General features: G+C 43.5%; 1 protein-coding gene across 7 annotated transcripts in view; it reads right to left on the bottom strand.

The window, feature by feature from the left end:
• LOC133410360 (interleukin-1 receptor accessory protein-like 1) overlaps positions 1 to 20221 on the bottom strand; it is a 234255-nt gene that overhangs the window by 205404 nt on the left and 8630 nt on the right. For 4 of the 7 annotated variants that reach the window (XM_061691448.1, XM_061691492.1, XM_061691501.1 and 1 more), the window contains exons 1-2: positions 15866 to 15933; positions 3177 to 3272 (exon numbers count right to left, since the gene is read on the bottom strand). In XM_061691448.1, coding sequence (XP_061547432.1) covers positions 3177 to 3258 — 82 coding nt within the window. In that variant the 5' untranslated portion in view covers positions 3259 to 3272; positions 15866 to 15933. Of the gene's footprint in view, positions 1 to 3176; positions 3273 to 13385; positions 13562 to 13676; positions 13714 to 15865; positions 15954 to 20221 lie in introns of those variants that run through there. The other 3 variants (XM_061691457.1, XM_061691466.1, XM_061691474.1) reach the window with 3 other exon arrangements.

Raw genomic sequence — 20221 nt, 5'->3', positions numbered from 1 at the left:
CGTAGTGTGTCGCCTATAATTGACGTCATCGGGCACCGCTGTCATATTGACTGCTCTTCAGACTGACACCCAGACCAAGCACAAGTTTTGCAGAGAAGCTAACTTTTACATCCAAGCTGTTTTTGTTGCTGCATGTTGCTAACGGGAAGGACTGGACTGCTACTGAATAGATAGCACCTTTACGGTCTCAAAATGCTGCTGTTTCCCACCACGAAAGGCAGATGTGAAAGCAGAATATGAGTTTGTCTCACTGACCCAGCAGGTGATTGAACTACTGCAACAAAAGGACATTTTCACAGGAGGCATCCTTCACCACAGCTGCCCCTCACGTTGTCCAGCTGCCTTGTATCAACCATCGAGACCTTCAAGGTCCTGTGAATTACAACTCTCAGGTCCTGAAGTGGGCGACCAACATCAACTCCGTCCTCAAAAAGGCCCAGCAGAGGATGTACTTCCTGCGGCTTCTGAGAAAGCACGGCCTGCCACCGGAGCTGCTGAGACAGTTCTACACAGCGGTCATCGAATCAGTCCTGTGTTCTTCCATCACAGTCTGGTTTGGTGCTGCTACAAAAAAGGACAAACTCCGACTGCAACGGAAAATCAAAACTGCTGAAAGGATTGTCGGTACCCCCCTACCCACCATTGAGGACTTGCACGCTCCCAGAACGAAGACAAGGGCGTGCAAAATCCTCATGGACCCTCCGCACCCCGGTCACCAGCTCTTCCAGCTCCTTCCCTCAGGTAGGCACTACCGATCAATGCAAACTAGAACTAGTAGACATTCCAACAGCTTCTTCCCTCTTGCGATCAACTTCTTAAACACCTAACCTATAATTCCATTACAATAAGATGGCAATTTTTTGACTTGAGTTCGTTGTCACATTTCCAATTATGTATTACTTGTGCACTCACTGTGGTTGTCTCGCCATGCTGCACTATTTGCATATACTGGCCTCTCATGCCAGAGTAGCATCTGCTCCATTTGCACACTGATTGAGGAGTATCTGTAACATTTGCACAACCAACATTGTCCCAGATGATCGCACTACTCGTCACTTTAAACCGCATACACTCCTTGAAGTCTCTCTCAACTAACAAACTTGTTCTAAAAATCAATTAAAACTATCCATCCATTTTCTGAGAGACTTCTCCTCACTAGGGTCGCGGGCGTGCTGGAGCCTATCCCAGCTATCATCGGGCAGGAGGCGGGGTACACCCTGAACTGGTTGCCAGCCAATCGCAGGGCACATACAAACAAATAACATTCGCACTCACATTCACACCTACGGGCAATTTAGAGTCCCAAATTAATGCATGTTTTTTGGGATGTGGGAGGAAACCGGAGTGCCCGGAGAAAACCCACGCAGGCACGGGGAGAACATGCAAACTCCACACAGGCGGGGTCGGGGATTGAACCCCGCTCCTCAGAACTGTGAGGCTGACGCTCTAACCAGTCGGCCACCGTGCCACCCAATTAAAACTAACTGAATAAAAATAAAAGTAAATTTAAAATAAAAACTAACTATAATGGAAAATGCAAAACTATCATGACACTGGTCACTGTACATATCCATGCTATGTTATATACCCAGAGCCCCTTGCTACTACATACGCAATTTTTAAGCGAACTTTGTCAACCGCACAATCACTCTTAAACAGCATGGCTTCAAATAAAGAAAAAAGGTACAATTTAAAGAAGTGGGTGGTGGTGAAAGAGTCGAGGTCCATTTTTAAAAAGTCCACGCTATTCCTGTTAAAAAGTCTTGTCCCTAGTGAAGGCTAGTGAAGCATCGCCAAAGGAGATGATTAGAGAATTCTGCTTGAGGAGACTCATAAAGGACTTAGTGTTAACAGTGCACCTGTGTCAAAAATGTATCGATTAAATCTCCTTTGCGTTTAATAGCTTTGAGATGCATATATCTCCCTAAAATGGTAATTATACAAAATATCTTGAGAGGCAACAAACACTTTGGGAGTGGGTGTCCCAAGAAAAAAAGTTTCATGGATTATAAAGTTTTCTCATGCACTATTTACATCTCCAGACAAATAGAGGTAATGTCAATAGATGCCACTAACTCAAAAAGGTTAACTTATTACTGCAATACTGTGACACAACTGAAAACGTCCTTTTTCATGTGTTGGTGATACTCGTGTTTGTTTCGGTCAAGTTGTAAAACATGATGGCTTAGCAATGTATGTACAGTGGAACCTCGATAAAACAGACCCCGATATAATGGATATCGAATAAAACGGATCGTCGGGACAATCCGACGATCCGTTGACAATGCCATTGACAAAGTTTATCAATTCCAGAATTGGTGGCTGTTGTTTACTGGCTCTGTGGCGCAATGAAGAATGGGACCGACGTATTTCCATGTCACAGATATACAATATGACTACATGAAATTCCAAAAGACGTGCCTCTCTCACCTCCTGTGACTACGTGGTGGCCATGTTGAATGTGGGGCATTGAAGTGGTGGTCATGTCATGATGGTTCTATTTATTGTCTATTGTGCATAGAGCGAGAGAGAGCAGGAAGTCTTTGGAGTCTGAAACATGCTTTTTTTGGTACAGCGAGTTTTTTTTGTTTTGTTTTTTTTGTCGAGCCGTTCGCCTTTGGCAACAGATTTGGAACTAGGAAGTACACTAATTCCTCAAGGCTCATGAAAGCGACTCGCCAATGACGATTACTGTACGTCAACAATATCACGATGACCAAGCTCACCGGCGTGGTAAGTTTGGATAAATTGTGAAACTTTTAAACATTTTCAAGCTTTTTTTTCATATTTATGTACAATAACTTAACGGTGTAGTGGGCATTTTAGTCCACGAAAAAAAACCTACAAAACAATAATTTTGTACTGAACAGTAATATGGGTGCATATGGCCTCCATTTGGGAAAAAAGGTGCTTCAATATAACAGACAATCCCCTATATCGGATGAAACCCCCCTAACACACCCCCAGGTCAGAGATCACAGAGAACATCCAGAGAAGAGATCTAGTTTATCCCAAAATGTTTAAGGGTTTAGGCTTGTGCACTCCGACACAGTCATGCTGTAAATGTGTTCCCACAAATGTGGTCTAGCGCAACCTCTGATTGATTAGGTGCCTTTCCATATGCTGGTCATTGTATTTTGCATTTTGTTTCATAGATCCAGTAAAAAAAGACTTACCTGAGCCTCTCTTTGACACCACTCTCAGGCAATGGACCACAATTGCGTGAAGTAGGACCAGAAAAGATATGGATGCTTTCATTTTTTTTCCCGATCCTAAAGGACAATGAGAGCAAGAGTTATTATTTTGGATATCCTATCTAAGTTGCCAGTGGAACCAGCCTTGATTAATGGCTATACCATATATACAAAAAAGACAACAATTGTAATGAGAACTTCAATGGCTCAAGGTGAGTGGGAGACATGCTTAAACTTGACAACAGGCAACTTATAAAAATTTTTGGGGACTACAAACCCTGCTTATAGGGACAGAATAAACGCTCAACCACTTGCAGCTCCATTTGCTTTACGATTAAGCTCCAGTTCGTATTTTGGACATGACGAAGTGTTAAAACATGCTTTTTCAATGCATGACAATACATTTCTGTCTTTAGTTAAACACATAAGCACAGTACGTCATCTGTAGAGACTGACAATAATTATGACATGAACAAGGTAGCCATGTTACTGTATACATTGTAGGATGATAAGAGCAATTTAATTTAATTTATTTTTGTCTCCTCCAGTAAAGGAGACAAAAAGCGTAGCCCGGAGAGGTAGGAGAAATGAGTCGCCATTGCTAGGAGAGCATGCCAGTATAAGCTGTGCAAGAGGAGTCCGATTGCCGGAAGGAAAAGGATGCCCGAGATCTGGCAAGACTGTAGTAGACTGAACACACTCTTACTGCACCACATGATCTCCTTTGAGGGCGGCCAGGCATTAATTAATTCATGATGTCCTGAGAGAATTTAACATTGATTGCAGTTGTGAATAATTCTGAATATTCTACTGAACTGTAGCTTGAAAGAACAGCTAGCATCTACTTGGGGATCTAAAACATACAAATTTTGACGACAAACCGGTAACATTTCAAAAGCAGGGTGTGCCCTTCACAAGAAACGTGTCATATGAGTTGACTTGATGCAGTTTATTAAGTTTAAATGAAAAAAAATATATGTCTACACTACAGGTATCTGCATTTTGATTTGGACCTTCCATGGCCCATTCAATACGTCTTGGTTATTATTATTATTTTTTTTATATAATGCTGCTAACTAACTAACTAACTCGTGTATTTTCCCTTTAGGAGCTGCAGTCACGGCTTAGTTGCAAGTGAGCTGTATGATAAAAGAGGAAAAAAACAGTAGTGTTTCATAAAAACACACCGAAAATGAACATTGAACATTTAGTACCAGATACAGATACAGTACAAGTATATTATTTCAGTTACCGCTGTGTACAGGTATGTTTTATGTTCCACCCCTTCTTCGTGCAAAGCATAGTGCTTGCTGATAACCTTTGTTATGTTTGGTGCTTATTACACTGCTGATGCTACAAAATGTTTGTTCATCTCTACAGTCTTGAGCTTGTTCAGCTCCAGGTTGTGTTGGCCACACCACAGTTCCAGCCGCTCCACTTCCTGTCGATACGTAGACTCGTCACTGTCTTTGATGAGGCTGACGACCATGGTGTCATTTCAAAACTTCAGGAGTTTAACAGCCGGGTCCGCTGAGGAGCAGTCATTCATGTAGAGAGAGAAGAGCAGCGAAGAGAGGGCACATCCTTGGGGCACCCCAGTGCTGATGGCGCGTGTGGATGAGGTGGTGTCCACCAGCCTCACCTGCTGTGTCCTGCCCATCAGGAAGCTATAAATCCACTGGGAGATGGCAGGTGAGACGCTGAGGTGGAGAAGCTTGGAGAGGAGTTTGGGGATGATGGTGTTAAACGCTGAGCTGAAGTCCACGAACAGGATCCTCGCGTAGGTCCCCGAGCCATCGAGGTGTTCTAGGATGAAATGCAGTCCCATGTTTACTGCGTCATCCACAGACCAGTTTGCTCGGCAGGCAAACTGCAGGGTGTCCAGTAGGGGTCCTGTGTCGCTCTTGAGGTGGTCCAGCATGATGCGTTCAAAAGATTTCATGACCACAGATGTCGGCGCGACAGGCCTGTAGTCATTCAGACCCAAGATTGCATTTTTCTTGGGGTCTGGAATGATGGTTGAGCGTTTGAAACAGGATTGTACTTCACACAGTTCCAGAGATTTATTGAAGATCTGTGTGAAGACTGGCGCGAGCTGGTCAGCGCAGACTTTGAGGCAGGATGAGGACACAAGGTCTGGGTCCACCGCTTTGTTGATCTTTAGTAGTTGGAAGATGCGTCTCACATCCTGTTCATATGGTCAATGCAGAAGTCAGAGTTGCAATGGTGGTCGGTGGTACAGCTGGGTGGGTGTGGGTGTGGGGTGTGAAAGTATCCTTTTCAAATCTGCAGTAGAAGGTGCTTGGAGAGATGGTCGCTTGTAGTTGGTTAGTGATTTTAATCATCGGCAGACTGACTTAGAGTTGTTGGCACGAAACTGTTTTTCCATCTTTTCCGCATAATTTCTCTTTGTGATGTTAATTTCTTTTGTTAGCTAAATTTCTAGTGCAATTGTACAGGCCTCTGTCCCCACTTTTATAGGTGTCCTCTTTACCCTGGCGAAGTTGCTTAATTTTGGCAGTGAACCACGGCTTGTTGTTGTTGAACGTGTGAAATGTCTGTTGGTACACACACACCTTGACAGAAACTGATGTAGGATGTGACACTGTCCGTACATTCATCCAGGCTGCCAGTTGAAGTTTCAAAGACACTCCAATCTGTGCAGTCTAAACAGCCTTGAAGTTCTATCTTTGCTTCATTGGTCCACTTCTTTACTGTTTTCAACCATAGGCTTCACACATTTAAGTTTGTGTCTGTATATTGGCATTAAGTGGATTAAGCAGTGATCAGACGAGCCCAGAGCTGCACGGAGGATAGCATGGTATGTGTCATTTAACGTGGTATAGCAGTGGTCTAGAATGTTGTTTTCCCTGGTAGGACAGTAAATGTATTGTTTGTATTGAGGGAGTTTGTGGTTGAGTTTACCTTTGTTAAATTTCCCAAGACTAATGAGGGGTGAATCTGGGTGCTTTTTTTCAAGTTCTTTTACTTGTTCAGCGAGCGTTAGCAATGCGGCATTCGTGTCAGCCTGGGGAGGAATGTAGACACCCGCAAGGATGAAAGAAGCAGTACAATGGCTTACAGTTCAAAAACAGCGACTCCAAGTCCGGCTGCAGTGTACGTTGAGCTCAGAGATGTTGGTACACTATTTTTCGGAAGCCCGGAAGCATTACGGCGCCAATGGGGACGCGCTCACATCGGCATGTCTCCGTGAAGCACAGGGTGGCGGAACATCCAAAGTCTTTACTGTTCTTTGTGAGAAGATGAAGCTTTTCCATTTTATTGGACAGAGAGCGTAGATTTGTACGGTGAATCGATGGAAGCAGCATTCGGAATCATCTCTTCCGGAGCTTGACCTGCACTCCGGCTCGCTTCCCCCTGTGGCGTCGCCTCTCTGAGATCTCATAGATCACAGGCATTCCACCAGTGAGTAACTCCAAAAAAAAAATTAAGTTAGTGAAAGAAAGTCCAGAGTAGACTACCTCGTGTTTATCAAGTCTTCCCTTGTGTAAGTAAGTTGCGTACTTTTCTCCAAAGACCAACGAAAAACACAATAACATAGACAGAGCTAGAGACCTAGGTGACCACACAGTTAGGTGCCATGATGAAAGCATCTTCTAACTCAGCTGAGAAACAATAGGGCTTTAAAGAAGAGATCAAGTATAATAAAAAATATAATAGCGCATTTTACACCTATCCAGAAATGATCCCTCCCCAATTACCTGGATTTCAAATGAACGTCATCTTTGAAAGAAAAGCACCATGACAATTAGCTGTTGTCACCTAACTTCTTCAATTTGTTTTTGTCCACTCAACCTTCTGCCTCCACCTCTTACCGACAGTATTTCCTCCCCGTTCAGGCAAAAGCAAAGTACTGTTGAGGAGGCCTTAGGAGGAGCAATGGCGCCCTGTTGACTCTTAGAGTTAACCCCAAGCAACGCATCTCACACATGCATACAAACCATTCTGTAATCGGCAACAGAGGTTTGACGAGCACTCCCCAGACAGTTATTGAGATTAGGATTTTATGGCTCTTTACGCTGCCTTTCTCTCTCTATCTTTTACATGAATGCGTTCGAATCTGAACAGTTGTAACTGATGCTTTTGCATGTTAAATACGCATGGACGACCAAACATCAGTATGGACAGACGGCAGATGTCCTTGACACTCACACAGTCTCAGTTCTCTGCCTTTTGTTCCTCCATTGTCATCATCAAAGTACAAACACTGATCAGCCCAGGGAGAACTCAAAGCTGGTTTTAGCAAGTTGATTTTGGATGAATTTTTTTTCACAAAATCACAAGTTTCTCCACTAATATAGATGTCAACAGAGGCAAACAATAAAACAAGGAAACATCAAAACTGCAAAGCCTGTCTTTTCTTGCTTACATCACCCACCCACCGATCTTAAACCCGCTGGGTGACAGACACACCATTATCTGCTTTCTATGTGAAATTATTCTACTTGAGATTATCTAATAAAGCCTGAGACAACAAGCCTGCAGGTTACTGACATGTTAATACGTAGGACACAAGGGAGAGAGAAGTGCTTTTGTTGACTGTAACGTCAGTCTCGATGGAGCAACTGTGAGAAAGACAGACGAGCAATTCTCTTCAGCCCCACTTGCAGCAACCAGAACAGTTAGCTAAAGTGGGGTATTGCGGTGGTATTTAGGGGTGAATGGCAGGAACACACGTGCCTTTTCTCAAAGTCTACTTCTTGTAACAAAACATGGCAACAACTCACAGCAGAAATGTTGGGTGACTGTTTTGTGTTTTCCTGTTTACTGTGTCACATTGCTCTTTTTTGTTTAATAAACTGAAGGGCAGTCACTGATGGTGTAGTGGTACCTTCGCCTGACTTTGGCTCCAGCACCCCGTGACCCTGAACAGGACGAGCGGAATTGTGAATGGATGTATCGATGAAATTGGGGGGCTACACTGAGTCACCCTGCTATTAGTGTATGTCACACTATTTACATACCGCTATTACTATCCTCCAGATACATCCCCATACTGATCGATCAGGGTTTACAGGTCAAAACTATACCACAGTCAGGGTTTGTACAGTTATGAAAAACCTGGAAAAGGTTTGGAAATTGAAGATGCTTTTTCCAGGCCTTTGAAGAGTTACTGAGAAATAACATTTTCCAAAAAAGTCATGGAAATATTGCATGGATATTTACGCTGCGTAAAACAAACAAAATGCTGTATTGTAATGGTGTACAATTTGACACAGAAGCGCATTGTCATGTTATATTCCGGTAGGTAATAAGTAGTTGTGAATGTCTAGTCCACCAACCACCAACGCAGAAGAAAAGTGTGTGTATGCCGCCGCCTGCAGTTTAAAAGTGTGTCTTAACTTTGTTAAAATAAATGACCAGCTGGCTCCTTGCAACACTTCAAATTAGATTATATCATGCAAAGGAGGTTGTGTGAAAACCCCTAAAAGAATCGGAATCAAGAATCATTTGGACCTGGAATCAAAATGAGGAAACTGACATGGAATCGGAACTGGAATCCGAAAAATCATTTAATTTCAAATAAAAGCCCAACCCTACTTTCCGCTCAATGTGGATTCTAAAATATTAAATTTGCGAGCGAAACGGCATGAATATTTGTTAATTTTTCTGTCTCTGAAATTAGGTGAAAGGTTCTGAAAAAATCACTGAAAAGTAAAACTATTACTGAAAACCTGTACACTGCATGGTGAGCAGAAGTTAACATACACCAACATAAATTCGATTTTACCAACACATAGTGATCCGTCAAGTAATTACATCTCTATTTTTTGCAGACGTCTTTCTATTGGCTTCATCTCGCTGGAGCGGTTCGCAGTTGAGTGTGAAGCAGCAGGGATGAAAATCAGCACCTCCAAATCTGAAGCCATGGTCCTCAGCCAGAAAAGGGTACAGTGCCCTCGCCGGGTTGAGGACGAGATCCTGCCCCAAGTACCTTGGGTTCTTGTTCACGAGTGAGGGGAGAATGGAGCGTGAGATCGACAGGCAGATCAGCGCAGCATCGGTAGTAATGCGGACTCTGTATCGATCAGTCGTGGTAAAGAAGGAGCTGAGCCAAATGGCGAAGCTCTCGATTTACCAGTCGATCGACGTTCCTACCCTCATATATGGTCATGAGCTGTGGGTCGTGACCAAAATAACAAGACCGCGGATACAAGTGGCTGAAATAAGTTTCCTCCGCATCGTGTCCGGGCTCTTCCTTAGAGATAGGGTGAGAAGCTTGGTTATCCGGGAGGGGCTCAGAGTAGAGCTGTTGCTCCTCCGCATTAATGAGGAGCTAGATGAAGTAGCTCGGGCCTCTTATTAGGATTCCTGCAGGATGGGATGTCCCACCGGGAGGAGGCCCCGGGGACAACCCAGGACATGGTGGAGGGACTATGTGTCCTGGCTGGCTTGGCAACGCCTCGGGATCCCCCGGAAAGAGCTGCATGAAATGGCAGGGGAGAGGAAGTCTGGGTTTTCTTGCTTAAGCTGCTGCCCCTGCAACATAAGATGAAAAAAATGGATGGATAGATCGATGGATGGACAATGATTTGTAGCCGTTTCAAAAGTTGCAGGAGTATTGTTCTCCCCTTTTCTCATTCGGTAATTTTCTCAACATACCTTAACGAGAACATCTACTAACATAGCTCTGCATTTGCTGAACATGCATTGCCATGCTGTGCCATTCTAAACTCGCAGCAGATGGAGAGAATCCATAATGAGATTTGAATTATTTATGCAAAGTTGGACACGAGATCAAGCCAAATTAACATTACACCTGGCAGAATGAGGAACAAAATACTGGAGTTAAATATGGAATGTTAGCTTAGTGTTTAACATAAAAAGGAATGAATACTTGCGAGCAAAGGATGATCCTTTATGAGATATGGTGAAGAGCATCCTGATTTATATTTTATGTATCAAGTACATTTAGGCTAACAGAAATCATGGTTCAAGGAATTCTGGAGAGGTGGGTCCAATTGTGAGTCCGTGTACTGCCTCTTAATAAGATCCTTTATTCCATGTCGGTGTCAAGGAAACAAGGAGTACAATAAATGAACAGGGCTCTCTGCTGGGTATTCGAGGATGAGACTTATAGTGCTGTAAGAAATTCTGCAGGCATTGCTTTTAGGGAGGAGGTGAAAGGTGATGGAAGGCTAAATGGGGGGGATGGAATGAGAGGGGGAGGGTGAAATGCAACCATGACAGACAGCCTCATGGTGCCAAGTGGATGCAAGTATCTACCCAACAAAATTCTGAGTGCAGGATCCCAAAGCCAAATTTGTCAGTTAATTAAGTGGACGATCAACACATAAAAGGCAATCAAAATCACTCGGCTTGGGACAAGAGAGACTTGTTTGTTCACAGGACATTTAAGTGGGGTGTCACACTCACTGAAAGTTTTGAAAAAGAATGTAAACGCCAGCCAAGTTTGTTAAAAACACGCAAGGCATTTTTAACCGGCAATTGGTTTCATTCTAGTGCTATAGCAAAATAGTATACATATACAGTGGGTACGCAGTTTCCAAACCCCCTTAAATTTTCACTCTTTTTTATATTGCAGCCATTTGCTAAAATTATTTAAGTTATTTTTTTCCACATTAAGGTACACACAACACCCCATATTGACAGAAAAAAAAGAATTGTTGAAATTCTTGCAGATTTATTAAAAAAGAAAAACTGAAATATCACACAGCCATAAGTATTCAGACCGTTTGCTCAGTATTTAGTAGAAGCACCCTTTATAGCTAATACAGTCTTTTTGGGAATGATGTGAAGTTTTTCACACCTGGATTTGGGGATCTGCCATTTCTCCTTGCAGATCCTCTGCAGTTCTGTCAGGTTGGATGGTGAACGTTGGTGGGCAGCCATTTTCAGGTCTTTCCAGAGATGCTCAATTGGGTTTAAGTCAGGGCTCTGGCTGGGCCATTCAAAAACAGTCACGGAGTTGTCGTTGTCTTTTTTTTAAGGTGAACCTTTGGCCCAGTCTGAGGTTCTGAGCACTCTGGAGAAGGTTTTCGTCCAGGATTTCCCTGTACTTGGCCGCATTCATCTTTCCTTCGATTGCAACCAGTCGTCCTGTCCCTGCAGCTGAAACCCCCACAGCATGATGCTGCCACCACCATGCTTCACTGCTGGGACTGTATTGGACAGGTGATGAGCAGTGCCTCGTTTTCTCCACACATAACGCTTAGAATTAAGGCCAAAAAGTTCTATCTTGGTCTCATCTGACCAGAGAATCTTATTTCTCAACATCTTGGAGTCCTTCAGGAGTTTTTTAGCAAACTCCATGTGGGCTTTCATTTGTCTTGGATTGAGGAGAGGCTTCCGTCGGGCCACTCTGCCATAAAGGCCCGACTGGTGGAGGGCTGCAGTGATGGTTGACTTTCTAGAACTTTCTCCCATTTCCCGACTTCATTTCTGGAGCTCAGCTACAGTGATCTTCGGATTCTTCTTTTCAAGGCTCTTCTCCCCCGATTGCTCAGTTTGGCCGGATGGCCAGCTCTTGGAAGGGTTCTGGTCATCCCAAACGTCTTCCATTTAAGGATTATGGAGACCACTGTGCTCCTGGGAACCTTAGGTGCAGGAGAATTTTTTTGGTAACCTTGGCCAGATCTGTACCTTGCCACAATTCTGTCTCTGAGCTCTTCAGGTAGTTCCTTTGACCTCATGATTCTCATTTGCTCTGACATGCACTGTGAACTGTAAGGTCTTATATAGACAGAGGTGTGGCTTTCCTAATCAAGTCCAATCAGTATAATCAAACACAGCTGGACTCCAATGAAGGTGTAGAACCATTTTAAGGATGATCAGAAGAAATGGACAGCAAATATATGAGTGTCACAGCAAAGGGTCTGAATACTTACGGCTGTGTGATAGTTCAGTTTTTTCTTTTTGAATAAATAAGCAAAAATTTCAACAATTACGTTTTCTGTCAATATGGGGTGTTGTGTGTACATTGAGGAAAAAATTCATGATTTTCACAAATGGCTGCAATATAACAAAGAGTGAAAAATGTAAGGCGCTCTGAAAACTTTTTGTACCCACTGTAAACAAAGCACAGAAAGCCAATAAGAAATAATGTGCAATAGTCCAGCAATACTGATCCACAACAGTGTATACATCCATCCATCCATTTTCCCGACCACTTATCCTCACCAGGGTCGCAGGCTGCTGGAGCCTATCCCAGCTATCTTCGGGCGGGAGGCGGGGTACACCCTGAACCGGTCGCCAGCCAATTTCAGGGCACAGAGAAACAAACAACGATACGCACTCACCTTCACAGTTCTCAGGACCGGGGTTCAAATCCCAGCCTCGCCTGTGTGGAGTTTGCATGTTCTCCCCGTGCCTGTGTGGGTTTTCTCCGGGGACTTCGGTTTCCTCCCACATTCCAAAAACATGCATGGTAGTTGATTGAAGACTCTAAATTGCCCGTAGATGTGAATGTGAGTGCGAATGGTTGTTTGTTTATGTGTGCCCTGCGATTGGCTGGCAACCAGTTCAGGGTGTACCCCGCCTCCTGCCCGAAGATAACTGAGATAGGCTCCAGCACTCCCGCGACCCTTGTGAGGATACGCGGCTCAGAAAATGGATTGATGGATGGTACATTGATGATTCACAGGCATTTCATTCTCTGAAAGCATACCATTAGCATCAAAAGTACCAATTTTATGGTACTTCAAGCTAAGCAAAAGACTCATGATAAAATCAAAATGCTGCCATCTTCCACCGTAGTTGTCAGAAACTGAGAAAAGGTCTAAGAGAGCCACGAACTGAGCTGATCAGTGAATTCAATAATCAAATCCTGTCTACTAGTGTTGTGCTTTGAGTTTTATTGCAAACATCTGGAAATGTGTTTTTGGTAGATTATTTTTTTTCCTGTTGGAAATAACTCAGGAAATCTGGTTCCTAGTTCACACTTTTCAAACTTCAGAACTGTAAGGTGTTTGTTGTCAATGGGTCTCATTCACTAATAAATGCATAGAAATGTTCTCACTCTGCGCAAAAGTTGAGCATATACACAAAGTTACTGTCAGATTCATGACATGTGCGTACCAGCCAATTTTATTCGCAACTCTGTGCGTATGTAAATGAATCAGAATTCATTCTAAATGAGTGCTTGTGCTCCAATCTGCATAAACCGCGCCACTATTTCCCTGTAAAAAGACATCCATGGAAGCATCTCACCCAGTGCAGACTCCAGCGGAGGTTGAAGTTAGAGGCTGATATTTTTCGGGATTCACACCTCGGCCCGTGGGTCCCACGGGAATGCCGCGGGACAGGAGTGAATTTCACCATCAATCACGGGATTGGGCAGGAGTGGGAGCGAAGGTTATCAGGAGCAGGAACTATGAAAACAGTCACTGTGAATGGACGGGAGTGGACACCATGATGGTGGGAGTTGACGAGAGTGAAACCATGATACAATTTTATGTTATTTTTAATCAATTCAATCAACATGACCAAGATGGCGCCTACCAGTGTGGTTGCCTCGGTTACGCGCTCTCTGTCTTTGTTTTTGTGTTTTTCGTACGTCTTTGGAAACATTACACGACTCACTTAGGGGAGACTTGCTAACCATCAAGGAGACTACACCGGACTTTCTTTCACCAACTTTCGCAAATCCGCTCAGTTTTTTCCCCCGAGTTACTCGCCGGAGCGGCGACCGCGGTCTTTGGCGCATGGAGGCGAAGGCGACGCCACAGAGGGCGGCGAGCAAGCTCCGACTGCAACGGACAATCAAAACTGCTGAAAGGATTGTCGGTAACCCCCTACCCACCATTGAGGACTTGCACGCTGCCAGAACTAAGACAAGGGCGTGCAAAATCCTCTCGGACCGTCTGCACCCCGGTCACCAGCTCTTCCAGCTCCTTCCCTCAGGTAGGCGCTACCGATCAACGCTAACTAGAACTAGTAGACATTCCAACAGCTTCTTCCCTCTTGCGATCAACTTCTTAAACACCTAACCTATAATTCCATTACAACAAGCTGGCAATTTTTTGACTTGAGTTCGTTGTCACATTTCTGTGGGGCCAATTATTTATTACTTGTGCACTCACTGTAGTTGTCTCGCCATGCTGCACTATTTGCATATACTGGCCACTCATGCCAGAGTAGCATCTGCTCCATTTGCACACTGATTGAGGAGTATCTGTAACATTTGCACAACCGACATTGTCCCAGATGATCGCACTACTTGTCACTTTAAACCGCATACACTCCTTGAAGTCTCAGCGCCCTTTGCACAATGGTCATTGCACCGGACTATTGCAATATTAGTCGTTCGAACTGCTCTAAGTGCTAGAGGACTCTGCATCTTTTTGCACAATTGTTTTTTGTCAATGTCTTTATGTCCCCAAAGTGTTCTGTAAATTGACTGTTTGTTGTACTAGAGCGGCTCCAACTACCGGAGACAAATTCCTTGTGTGTTTTGGACATACTTGGCAAATAAAGATGATTCTGATTCTGATTCTGATTCTGATTCTGATCCAGGTGAAACTCCGCATGAGAGGATACAGATTGGCGTTCCCGTCGATCCATCTCACGAATGTACGCTCCCTACCCAACAAAATGGACGTGCTTCATCTTCTGATAAAGACCAGTAAAGACTTTGGACGTACCGCCGCCATGTGCTTTACGGAGACTTGGCTTTGTGAGGCTGTACCCGATGGCGTCGTCATGCTTCCGGGCTTTCATCTTCACTGGGCAGACCGCGACATGGAATCATTGGGGGAAACAAAAGGCGACGAGATATGCTTCTATATCAACGAAAAATGGTGTACGGACGTCACAGAGCTCAGCACACCCTGCAGCCCGCATTTGCAGTCGCTCTTTTTGAACTGTAAGCCATTCTACTCGCGGCGTGAGTTCGCATCATTCATTCTCGCTGGCGTCTATATTCCGCCTCAAGCTAACACGAACTACGCACTGCTAATGCTCGCCGAACAAGTCAACGAAATTGAAAAAAAACACCCGGACTCACCCCTCATTATTCTCGGGGACTTTAACAAAGCTAAACTCAACCCCGAACTCCCTAAATACAAGCAGCACATCGACTGTCCTACCAAGGAAAATTACATTTTGGACCACTGCTATACTAGGCTAAAAAATGTATACCGTGCCATACCTCGTGCAGCCCTGGGCTTGTCTGATCACTGCTTAATTCACTGAATACCGATGTACAGGCAAGAACTTAAATGCGCGAAAGCCTACAGTGAAAACTGTGAAAAAGTGGACCAATGAAGCAAAGATGGAACTTCAGAGCTGTTTAGACTGCACAAATCTTTGAAAATTGAGCTGGCAGCCTGGATGAATATACGGACACTGTCACATCCTATATCAGTTTCTGTGAAGATGTGTGTGTACCAACAAAGTCATTTCGTACATTCAACAACAACAAGCCGTGGTTCACTGCTAAACTTAAGCAGCTTCGCCAAGCTAAGGAGAACGCATATCAAAGCGGGGACAGGGACCTGTATAATCGAACTAGGAAACTGCTGACTAAAGAAATTAACATTGCAAAGAGGAACTATGCAGCAAAGTTGGAAAAACAGTTTAGCGCTAACGACTCTAAATCAGTCTGGCATGCGTTCCAATTGCTGACAAATTACAAGCGACGATCCCCCCAAGCTGAGAAAAATAGCACACTAGAACAACGACTTGAATACCTTTGACTGCAGATTTGAAAAGGACACTTTGACACTCCACACCCACCCGGCTGCACCACCGACCACTATCACACCACCGACTTCTGCGTTAACCATCCGCGAACAGGATGTGAGACGCATCTTCAAACAACAAAAGATTAACAAAGCTTTGTCCTGCCTCAAAGTCTGCGCGGACCAGCTCGCTCCAGTCTTCACTCCTTTCTTCAAAAGATCTCTGGCGGCGGTTCTCTGGATTTTTCGGGTGCGCTATCAAAGCATATACTCACGTAAAATCTTTGTTGCATGACACCGGCTAACACATAGACAGCGGAGGATACACACACATTCAGTACATACAGCACATACAAGCACTTGAACGGAGCGAGGGTAAAAGTGACGAGTGTCCTTTTCATGGTTAGGACATTAGTCAAATCATTGGCAAATTCCTAATGTAAGTTATTGTCATTAAAATTATTATTATTGTTTTCTGTGCAAGCCTGTGTATCAATAAGTTGTGCATCTTGGGTAAAAGATGTGTGTTTGACATTTGTTTTCAAAAGCTGTTCCTGTATTATTTGTGCGTACGCCTGGTCTCGGGGTGTTCTAAATTTGTCGCAGAGTACAAACAAAATCAAGTACGAAAATATAGATAACTCACAGGTTTGTACGTCAAATGTGCATACGGACAATTTAAGCACAGAACGCACAGCATGGTTCGTGAATGAGGCCCAATGTCTTCAGGACAATATTGTACGGAGCTCACTGCGAAGACAATGTAGAACAGACTGCAAACAGCAAGTCTCCGGGCTCGTAGGGCTCCCAGGAGGCATAATTGACCTTCACAGTCGAGCCTGTTTGCAGTAATGTTACCAACACCTGCACCTGAACCTGATCAAAGAGGAATGTTAAATTCAGCCTACGGAACATGGGTTGTCACTGGAAAAAAAATGATGTTTATCATCTTGGAGGGTAATGTCAATGCTGAGCAATTTTGAGAGTAGATTCTGCAACCAGTAGCAGTCCCATATCTCCACAGTGTGGGCCAACAGTCCTGACCTCAACTTAACTCATGCTTCTAAGGACAGTTTGTTAAAAGAATAACTCAAATTGACAATATTCGTCCTTGTCACTGATAAGGCTTAAAATATCCAATTCACTAGAGGACACCGGAAAAGAGTAAATAGCAAAAGCAGAATAAGCTCACCGGCAAAGGCAGTGAAAGTGTGAGATATTTTACATGCATGCAATGTGCATAATAATTTGCGCTGCTCATCCCAGAAACGCGTGTTCCTTACGAATGGATGAACTTGCTACCAGTGGTATAACATGTATTTGCAACAAGCATTTTGACTTCAGAGACATAATATACTTTCCATTCTTTGTACTTTGTTCGTAAGTCAGCTAAGTGTTAAAAGTACATGCAGATTCATGAACAAAAAGCTATGAAGTAAACCTTTCCCCAGATATGTCACAACCAAATAGCACTGAGACCATAAATATGCTCAGTTGCTAAGATGAGCAGACGTGTTAGTTACTGCTGAGAGCTTAATAGTACAATGCAAATAAGCTTCCAACATGATAATGGAGAACCTGCATCTCCTCGCTCGGCAGCTAGAATTGCATGTTGGAGGACAAGGAGGGCTGCGTCCCCAAGCCCCTCTTGTAAAGTGGTCTGTAAATCAAGAACCCTGTTGGGAGCCAAGTCTGTTGCTCTGCTTCAACTGTGTTCTGGCTGGGAAAGGAACAATAATCCAACTCAGACAATAAAGGACATCCAACGTTTTACTTTTAAAGTCACACAAATATCCTAGGTTTGAACAAGTGTTGCATGCAAAACTACTTGTGTGACCTTCACATATCTCATAAATCCTCTGCAAATCTTATGAGATTTCTGTTCAGGGAGCTTCGAAAGGATTAACTGTGTGTGTTTTGCTTTTCTTTGACTTTCTGGGGATGCCATCACATAAGTTAAATAAGATCAAATAATGTTTGCTGACACCACAGACTAATTAGTGACACACAGACATGAGGTCTAGGTGTGCAAGAAAATCCTCTTTTTGCACACTGTCCTCCAGCATTAACAACAAGCGAAAGAAGATTGAATGGGACAGCGTGTGTGCGGCTGTCAATGTTGTGGAGTCAAAACAGCGCACACACGCTGAACTAAAAAAGAAGTGGTCAGACATTAAGGTGGATGTGAAGCGGAGGACAGCTGCCCACCGCCAAAGTATGGCCAAAACAGCCGGAGGAATCGGCGCTGAGGAGAGAGTCGCTGCAATAATGGGTGACACTGCTCTCTCAGGGGTGGTGGGAGCACATGGCTGACTCTGATTACCCCCAAGTAAATACCATGAATTTTCATAACTCACAACAAATGTTTACATACAGTAACATACACTTAGCCCTATGAGATTAAGGTGCATGCGTAAATGTTGGATGTGTGGTATTTGTAATAACTCTTTTGAATTCAAATAGAAGCACATCGGCATATCAAAGTGTATATAAAAAACTGTGACTCCTGTTTGATCACTCAATTTATTATTTTAATACACAGGAGAGGACACGCAGTCGCAGCCACGTGCTACATGTTCGGGGGATTCGTCCGCCGTCCCCGTCTTAGTGTCACAGACGCGGAGGATTCCTCCAGCCTCCCTCACTGAAAAAAAAGAGTCCTTTGAATTTCCTTAATTTGAACATGTACATCGGTTGCACATGATTAAAATGTGTTAAAATGAAATAATTTACCCCTCATCTCCTAAAAAAAATATATGCCATTTTAACACATCTTAATCGTATGCAACCGATGTAAATGTTCTAATTAAATTCAAAGGATTCTTTTTTTCAGTGCTGGCATCACCGGTGTCACATACGCAGAGGTTTCATCCATCGTTCCTTTGCGTCTCCTCCTGCCTCCCCAGCGTCTCCGACCCAATTACACTCCAACAACCGGCTGCTGCTGCCCGCCCGACTGGCCGTGTCTTCACCCGTGTGCTGTGTTGGAGTCACGAAATTGTCAGGGCAATAGGCGGCATAAATGAGCGCTTTGATCAATTTATAGGCGTCCTGACAAATATCAGTGATTCATTAAATACACTGGTCAACAAGTTGCTTTTACATCAGTGGTGTCAAACATAAGGCCTGCGGGCCAGAACCGGCCCGTCAGGGGGTCCAATCCGGCCCTGTGGGAATGGACAACACATTCACTGCTATTTTTCAATAAAAGTAACTTTTGTTGCTAATTTTGTCCACTGGAGGGTGCACTGGCAATACTTAAATGACATTGATGCACTTGTGAAGGCCAAATGATGCCAAGTTTTAGGAGCACACTAATATAAAATGGTGTGCCATGTTCACACGACAATTCTGTGAAAATAAATACCTCCTGTAGAAATGTTTTAAGACATTGAATATTACAAAATTTCAGTCAAAAGCTTCACTTCAAAAGAGGTTGGTTTGTTGGAATGTTTTTGGTTTTTTTTTACATGCACTTCCACAACTTAATTTGTTTATGTATACATTTACAAAGGATGCATAACTGAATGGTGCAGGGTCACTGATTCATAATACTGTTAAAATCATTTTTGGTTAAAAAATTCAGACTGCTTATGATTTGCAACAAGATAATAATGAATAAATGTGAACATTATCCGAAAGTACCTGTAATCATTTGCACAAAAACAATGGGGAAATTTTTTAATAGTTGCTATTTCTGGATTTTTAAGCCAAAAATATTGTGGTCCAGCCCGCTTGAGATCTAATTGGGGTGAATGTTGCCCACGAACTAAAATGAGTTTGACATGTTGACTTGTTCATCAGTGCTAATTGTTCATGTGTCTCTAATTTGCAGATTTATTATAACTGTTTCCCAGCATCACCTCGAAGTGTCACCCAAGTACCAACAGCTGCAGAAACGTGCGTACGCCAGCCATGAAGTTTTTTCATTTCAAGTTTTGTCATTTCATTCTTCCATCTGAACTTTGCCGTGAAAAACAATGTACGCCACGTATTTGTGCGTACGCACCTTTTGTACATGAGGCCCCACGAGAAGTTCATCCATGCTTTTATCTCAAGTAGACTTGTCTATTGTTATGGTCTTCTGACTGGACTCCCCAAAAAGAGCATTAAACAGCTGCAGCTCATTCATAATGCTGCAGCTCGGGTTCTGACCAGAACAAAAAGGTCAGGGCATATTACTCCAATTCCAAAGTCTTTACACTGTCTTCCAGTCAGCTTTAGAATAGATTTTAAAGTTCTGCTACCGGTCTATAAATCACTAAATGGTTTAGGTCCTGAATACATGAAAGAAATGCTAATGAAATAGAAGCCCAGTAGGGCTCTGAGATCGACAGACTCAGGTCAAATAGTGGAGCACAGAGT

This window comes from Phycodurus eques, chromosome 1, assembly GCF_024500275.1.
Source record: "Phycodurus eques isolate BA_2022a chromosome 1, UOR_Pequ_1.1, whole genome shotgun sequence".
Lineage (NCBI taxonomy): Eukaryota > Metazoa > Chordata > Actinopteri > Syngnathiformes > Syngnathidae > Phycodurus > Phycodurus eques.
This window is presented reverse-complemented; position numbering and strand designations above follow the sequence as displayed.